Source organism: Nanorana parkeri, unplaced genomic scaffold, assembly GCF_000935625.1.
Source record: "Nanorana parkeri isolate BGI_ZX_2015 unplaced genomic scaffold, ASM93562v1 scaffold376, whole genome shotgun sequence".
Classification (NCBI taxonomy): Eukaryota; Metazoa; Chordata; class Amphibia; order Anura; family Dicroglossidae; genus Nanorana; species Nanorana parkeri.
This window is the reverse complement of record NW_017306644.1, coordinates 576,275-584,659: the sequence shown is the minus strand read 5'-3', so window position 1 is coordinate 584,659 and position 8,385 is coordinate 576,275. Positions and strand designations below refer to the sequence as shown.

Sequence of the window (8,385 nt, the reverse complement as noted above, 5' to 3'; positions counted from 1 at the left end):
CCCCAGAACTACATCTCCCAATGGCCCTTTCCAGGCACAGTGTGTGGGCAGGCTGCTGGAAGTCAAGGCAGCAGCGTTGTCTTTTCTTACTCCCATTTACTAGGGATGATGAACAGAGCAGTTGAGGAGGTAAAAAGAAGATGCATATTACAGTGGTACCTCAGTTCACAAACTTTATTCATTCCACGATTCTGGTCGCAAACTGAAATGGTCGCGAACCGAATCAAATTTCCCCATAAGGTGGGCAAGTGTGCACAGGTCTGTCTGCTATCTCGACTAGAGGAAGCCACGACCACTTGTCAGAGCGGGGAAGATGGCCACGGTCATGTTCGTCACCCGATTTGGAGGAGTTCACGAACGGAAGCGAAATTTTGCCGAACTTCCTGTTCGCGAACCAAATTGTTCGCGGACAGAAGCGTTTGTGAACCGAGGTATTACTGTAGTAGCAGAGGAGGTGAGCTAAAAAGAGAACCTGTTTGCCCTGAATGGGCCAAGCAGCTTAGAACAACAATTTAGGAAGGACTACCAGCACTTACCTTGTACAACTGGTGGAAGCCAAATGCAATCCCAGCTAAAATAACTGCTATGGCTCCATATTCTCTCCAGCGTGAGCCAGGGGGACCTGTATGAAGGAAACAGAGACAGATATGTGAAATTGTATTTTAAGGACCACAGTGGTGATTCTGCTTCTGGAGACAGTGGAGTCAACAGCAATACACAAAAGGCATGTTAAGATTGGCCTCTCGTATATATTGACTTCTCAGATCTCCACAGCTGCTGCATATTTTCTCCATGTCAAAGGGAGGAATAAATAATAAAAAATGAATATGTTGCAAAGTGATAAACATTACCGTGAGAAAGCCCCAGTGGAAGCAGCCATTACCCGATTTGTGAGCCAGAAACCAACAGTAAAGCTAAATTTAACATCAATAGACGTGTATGAAAACCTAATAAACAGTTACTGCCCTGAACCTGGTATGTGGCATATGAATTGCAACGTCCATTGCAGTGTAATCATACGTTGCTTTAACACAATTTAAAGGGGACCTGAACTTTGGAAACTGTACCCAAAAAGGCAAGCAGGGGGCTAAGAACTAGTCACATGTATTGGCCTATAGGATCCCTGCAGCTGATCATTTCCCATTACCGACTTAGCAAGCATCTGTATGGTGGCAGCAATCTTGCTAGAGGAGCAGGGCTTTGCTTTCTCATGTCAGAGCTGCCCCCCAGATGACTGGTGATCTGATAACTAGTTGGGGAGTATTCAAAAAGAATCAAGGGAGGTGGAGAAAGGAGAGATATTAAAAAAAAAATGGATGAAGCATAAGCAGGGAAATCCTTGACTACATGTCCTCAGGTACAGCTTCCTCTCCAGTAAGGATGGGCTCGGGCGTGTTCGCAGCTCCACGTGCCGAGCCCGCCAGGAAGCTGGCAGCGTGCAGCGCCAATCCCATGTACTGAGACATTTTCCCGGTGTGCAGCTGCAGAGATCAGGAAACGTCTCAGCGCCTGTGGTTGGCGCTGCGCGCTGTCAGCTTCCTGGCGGGCTCGGCACGTGGAGCTGCGAACACGCCCGAGCCCATCCTTACTAGGAGAGCAGTAATGTGATCACCAAATCTCACTCCAAATCAGGTGAGACTAGAAGTCACATGAAGCAGTGCCTTAGATGGTCTCACACAGCAGATATGCAGCTATGAGGTTACTCAACAGGAGTGCTTAGGCACAAGAAGTGCGCTGCTGTTTTTTAAAGCAAATCCTGGACAAAAGGTAAATCTTTGAGGGTACTGCTTAGGCACAATTAACATCTAACAGATGTTCTCTATAAGACAGCAAATCTTTAATTTTGGAGTTCAAATCCACTTTAAAATGTGTCTTTTGTGTAGTGGTGTAACCCCCAACTGTACAAAAGCAGTCCCGTCCATTACCTGCCGAAGATATCAGTTGTCTTTCTTCTCCCCCGCCTCCCTCTCAGCCCCCATCTCTCTCTCACCCCGGCTCTCCCTGCCTCATTCTTATGTTCGTTTTTCTTTTTTAATTTTGCCACGAGACAGACTTGTGTCACTTAATGTAAAACGAGTGAGATGGCATTTCGGCTCTGAGGCTTTATAGACTTGCTGAACTTTTGTGAAAGATCATCCCAGTCCCGTTTCATTAATAATGAAAGGGAGGGGGCAATAAAAAAATCGCTCACTTCCAGAAGATGCCATAGACTGTGAAGCTTGGGGTTACACTCTTCTGCTAGCATTATTATTTTCCCCTTAACCCCTTAGATATTGGCAGGGGCTGCAAATTAGCTTATTTTGGACCCTGTCTGAGGGCCTCATATTTTTAGGGCTAATTAAGCACAGCAGAAAGACCCAAGTGGTTAATTGTTCCTCTGTAAAAAAACAGTCAGCCATAATGCAATTGGGTCGGGTCAGCAGGTGGTCTCCGGCATGTAGTGCAGAGGCCTCAGCACCCATAATTTCAAACCCCACACACATCTATGACAGCGATAGCAAAACCCAACTAGTGGGCTACCCAACCCACTATCCAAAACTGTAATATTCATTTTTGGACGACTGACTTTACAGAGAGTAACACTTCCCATGACCTCATACATTTTGTCGTGCTAAGCAAAACTTTGACAAAAAGTAATGGTTATACAAAAAAAACTTCACGCATGAAACCAAAACTGCAGATTTTTTGCATTTTTGTCCTTTTTTCTGCTAATAATAAAAAATATATACTTGCGGTATTTTAAAAAACAAAATCACTTAAGAAGGCCTCATATGTGCTAAAAAAATTTATAAATACAATGGAGTGGAAATCGTTTTGTTATGCAGAGAGGTCAAACGCTTTTGTTGAGTAAACTTCAGAATTTGGTCTGGTAATGGAGAGGATTACCCTCAGGACATGGAGGGGTTAATCAGATGGCAATCACATATTCTAAAGATAAAAAAAGAGCGCAGGAAACGTTTAATTCGGACTCTAAAATAGAAAAACCAGATAAATCTGAGCTAAAAAAGGCCCGAGAATGAGAACTGCAACCAAGTAAAAATCAAGAAAAATTATAATTCGGATCCGTCTTCCCTATTCTGGCTTTATGCAAAACAAACAAATAAAATACAGGGAAGGTTGTGCAATGGTAGTAACCAAATATTTGGGAGCATGTTAAGATAAATAAGAATCCAGGAAGTCGGATTGCCCTGTTCTCCATTATCCACCCTCATGAACAGATACAGAACAAAACACTAGTTTTTCTTGCTAGGTAAATGGAGTGGCACACCCAAAGGGTGTTGCTCCATGGAAACATGTCAAAAACAACTTAATTTAACCTCATCTTTGTGGCATTTTTCTTTGAAATATCTGATGGGATAAAAAGGATTGACAGAAAACAAAAACAAACAAAAAAGGTAATTTTTAAATCGGCACTTCCAGTTAAAGCCGAACTCCAGGCACAAATACTTTCATTTGCATATATCTCTAAATAGCTACGGTGGCTATACATCCACTTTGTGCACACCAAATGGCTTTACAAAAGGCCTTTTACCATGTAAAAGTAACAGTGACATCATCACCGTACTGTATATAGACTGTGCAGAGAGCAGAGCTGTGGGAGGGACCCAGCAGGCCCCTTCCACTACATGATGCCTGCAGAAAACTACAGAAGGGGGCAGAGACAAGACCAGTCACCCTGCACAAGGAGAGAGTGTACTATTGACCGGTCTTTATTACAGGAGGGGGCGGAGACAAGACCAGTCACCCTGCACAAGGAGAGAGAGCAGCAGTGACCGGTCTTTATTACAGGAGGGGGCAGAAACAAGACCAGTCATCCTGCACAAGGAGAGAGAGCAGCAGTGAGCGGCCTTTATTACAGGAGGGGGCGGAGACCAGACCAGTCACCCTGCACAAGGAGAGAGAGCAGCAGTGAGCGGCCTTTATTACAGGAAGCTCCTGCACAAAGGCAAAGTTCCACACTGAATTGTTGCACAGATCTGGAAGAAATACACAAAGGTCACCAAGATTTAAGGAAGAATGCACACGGCTCTTGCATTTTGGCAATTTTTGCTTATCCCAGCTTCAAACCAGAGGTATACCGGATATTGAGAAATCTGCTGTTTAAAGCAACCCCCTCAGGGGGTTATAAAATGTCTAAAAAGCAGTACCCTGTGAAGAAAACAGCTCCATGCTTACCTGTCTGTCGGACAGTTTGCAATAACTTTGCTCTGTAGCAGAGCTCCCGATACAAATTATATTTGACTTCTCGGGCTAGTCGAATAGTAGGTCCCCCCTGCTGAGTTCTGTGGTTTCTCCTGGTCACTACAGGACTCAATAGGGACATAGGGGTTGCTGGGGAAACCACCGCAGCGCGGGAGGGACATGCTCTTCCATACACCCGGAAGTGTGGGATAGGATCGGCAATGGAAGCTCTGCTACAAAGTTTCTGCAAATTAACTGACAGACAGGTAAGTATTTAGTTCAATCAATCATCAAAAAGGAAGAAACAAAAAAAAAAAGAAAGGATAGGGGGATAAGAGTGTATGGTTAGAACACACTGATAGACCAAACGAATAAGGTGTGAGCAGTGTGCAAAGCCATGTCCAGATACGCTTGGCGAGTACATAATGGTGGGAATTGTAGTTTGTTGGTAGAAGAGGTGTGGGGACCATGGGGATAAGGACTGGACAGGGAAAGGCAGAGGGAGTAGGGGGAAACCTTAGGTGCCTGATCCATCAGGATCAGTATGGCGTTCCTGGCAGACTCCCAGTACAGTTGCCTTGCAGAAGAGTAAAAAGTACCCTCACCTGAGATGTTTGATATCTGCGGGTTACGGCTGGTCAGGGGGCTTCTTCATGTAGAGGGATGCTACGAACCCGGGGCTTATAATATCCCTGTAAGTATCAGTGGTTTTAAAAACACCACGTGAGAGTGTATCGAGTCATATGGTCTCCACTAAAATATGGATCTGTTCTTCCATTTTTGATACAAAGTCTATGCGGCGAAACCAATTTCACATGACGGCCACAATGGTCGCCTTCCAGAGTCTTGGGATTACAGTGTCTTTGGTGTGTTAAGAAGGTGAAGGGGAGAGAATGCTTATAGGTTGTGAATGGAACCCCAGAGAGGCGAGGAAGGAATTAGGATCGCTCGCCATTTTGAGCAGAAAGATGGCCCACACGCCCCTTGCTCTTCGGTATAAATGACTTGTAAAGTCCCCTCTCCTGTTATAACATCAGCATTGTGATAGGAATACATACTGGAGTTGTTTCTGATAATACAATCAAAGCTGGCTTGAAAAAAATCCCTTTTATGTAGGGAGCGCTGACTTCCATCTGCCCATCAGTTCCAACAACTTCCTGGATTCCCGGTGTGCTTTGTGTTTCCCTGCTGCAGGATATGATGCAATACCAATTTCTATAGACTGCATATCCCATCATGCATTGCTTCCAGCAAGCAATGATAATGTTACCTTGTTCGGACATTGGGTTGTAGTTCAGAAGGCAGGGAGAGTTGTGACAGAACTTCTGTGATAGCGCTTAGGGAAATTTAATATAGAAATAGGTATTTATTTTTAGTTTTTGGCATTCGATACACTTTAAAGCAGTGGGAAGGAAGAGTTGTCTCTGAAATTCTACAGCTACCAATCAGATGCAGGGCTCGTTTCCACCAGACCGGAATGTCCCGTGCCCGGAACGCAAGGAATCGGATACATAAAGTCTACTTGTGTTCTGGAGTGGGAGGGGGCGTGGCAGCGCCATTCAAGTCAATGGCACTGCAGACACACATGCGCAATTTTTTTGCAATCCCACCGCACCGGTGGGCATTTTATTACCACGTATTCCTGTGCTGCCGATCGTACTGTGGGCGTGTCTGCAGTGCCACTGACTTGAATGGCGCTGCCACGCCCCCTCCCGCCCCAGAACGCAAGGGGCCTTTATGTATGCGATCCCTTGCGAACGCAAGGGATTGCATACATAAAGTATCCTTATGTTCTGGGACGGGGCGTGGCAGTGCCATTCACGGGCACGGGACATTGCGGTAGACGCGCGGTATGGTGGAAACAAGTCCTAAAGCCTGAGCTGGAATTTGATTGGTTAGGGATGAGTTTTCTGAGACAGTTCTTCCTTCAGACAGAACATCTTGAAGTGACAAGCGCAGATGTCCCTCACAAGATCCGCCATCATGCTGACTGATGCACCGGGGAACTAATCGCATGTCAAACACGAGATATTTTATGTAATAAATTACGGGCAAAAAGTAATTTCAGTCTCATTTATCAGCATTATTATCAGTCTTGTTTATCTGGATTAATCAACATTTTAACTCCATGTACCTCAAACCGCGACAATTTCAAGACACCCCCCCTCCCCCCGTCTTTCAAAAAGGCTGGGGGGTTGGGGGGGGGAGGGTTAAGCACGGTTGGTAATAAATTGCATAATTGTCAGTAAACAAGGAAAACGGCTATTTTTAAAAAAAAGTCATAAAACGGCTTCATAAATCTAGCCAGCCAAGGAAGGGGGGGACAGGATGGGACTAAAAAAAAACCCAAAACAAAAGGCTAGTTTTGTGACATGCCTAATACGGGCCTCGGGATTGGGTGAGGCCGTTGCCACGGCGACCGTGAAGCAGAATATTAATAACGAAGGCCTCACTCACTCACAATCTATGGGGTAATTACATTTACATTTTAATTTAGGAAAACACATCTATTATGATTTTCCCCCCCTCTTCCAAACAACAGCACTGATTTATAATTAATTAAGAGGGCCAGGATACGATATTTGACAGGGGGGGGGGTTATTGAATAACACAAGTCAGATAAGGAAGAAAAAAAAAGAGAAGAAAAACACTCAGGGAAAAAGGTCACAATTTAATGTTAAGGGAAGTTTGTAGCCGGTCATAAAAACTGCTCTTCCCACGGGTGTATTTTGGCTTTCTATTCAAAAAGGCTTCGCCGCCGCTGACTTTATACTAATTGTATCGTAGACTTGGAACAAAAGGGTTAGTTCACCCAAATTATTTTAGTTGTAGGTAGGTGCCTGTTAGGTGAATCACCTTACTGGCTTCTTACATCTTGCAAACACTACGGTAAGACTTCCCCCTATTGACAAATGAGCAAACAAAAAGTGAGAGCACCTTGTAATAGGACTGTGGCTGGTGGGCGGAGCTGGGAACACGGGAGCAAAGACCTCCTGGGCCACAGCAACATGTCATTAAAATATATAGCTTCCTGTAGACTGCTCTGTCCTTTATGACCTTGTACTGGACAGGAAGTTCAGGGGAGCTGAGCTGAGAGAGTTGGAGCAGTTCTGAAACATGCTGAGGGGAATTTTTCAAAACTGGAGCAGACAGAATCAGGTGTGCATGCTGACCAATCAGATTCTCTCTTTCATTTTCAAAGCTTAACTGAACAAACTGAAGGGAGAAACTGATTGGTTTTCTTGGGCAACTGCTCCAGATTTTGCCTGCTCCAGTTTTGATAAATGCCCCTCGATGACTGCAAGCGCTTGGGCCAAAAATATAAACAAATACTTTGCTGGGCAATGCCTATTTGTTTGATCTGAATTCATTATTGAAGAAAAGATTGATGGATGAATACTACTTTAAACTGCTTGTATTTAAAACAAAAAACACATTTAATAATGTTTTAATTCAAGAGGAATGACACCCTCATCTTAAAACTTAAAAAAAAAGGCACCTTTGGTAACGTTCAGTAATGGCAATCTACAAACAGATACTTCAGGATCCCCACACAGCTCCCTCCTCATGTATCAATGTCCCCTTGTTTTAGATTGTAAGCCCTCAGGGGCAGGGCCCTCCTTACCATCTCGTCTTGAATTGTATTGTGATGGTAATGTCTTCCTTATATTGTAAAGCGCTGCGCAAACTGTTGGCGCTATATAAATCCTGTATAATAATAATTCAAGATAATTGCCAGCTGTTTATTACTTGTATTCCATATTTTTCTTTTTCCTCCCCATTCTTCGCACAGTGGCCATTTTGCACTAAAGGACAGATTAATCCATCTCCCTTTACTTCCTGGAACTCTGCGTCGGCTTCCTGAAATATGTGACAGTGCACATCATCTCATGAGGGGAAAAAAAATGTCTGTCCACCCAAGATAAAATTTCCCAGGAAGGCACTGGTGAAGTAACCTTCCCACAATGCATTTGGAGGGCCAGGGCTACATCACCAGAAACCGGAGCTGGAAAAACAGTAATTATAAGTCAACGCAAAATATGTTTAAAAGGAGAACTATGAGGTGGGTGCTTTTCACTCACCTCATAGTTCTAGCCGACCTGTGACAATGAGACTGTCACAGGTCGGCTCGGTAGATCGGGAGGTGAGCGAACACATACCGTCGCTCGCTCACCTCTCGATCCTGTCACGGCTCTCTGCCGT

General features: G+C 44.4%; 1 protein-coding gene across 1 annotated transcript in view; it reads right to left on the bottom strand.

Moving 5' to 3' along the window:
* PEX14 (peroxisomal biogenesis factor 14) overlaps window positions 1–8,385 on the bottom strand; it is a 117,932-nt gene that overhangs the window by 16,061 nt on the left and 93,486 nt on the right. Inside the window, exon 5 of the mRNA XM_018559036.1 lies at window positions 537–622. Within this exon, the coding sequence (XP_018414538.1) occupies window positions 537–622 (86 nt within the window). The remainder of the gene's footprint in view (window positions 1–536; window positions 623–8,385) is intronic.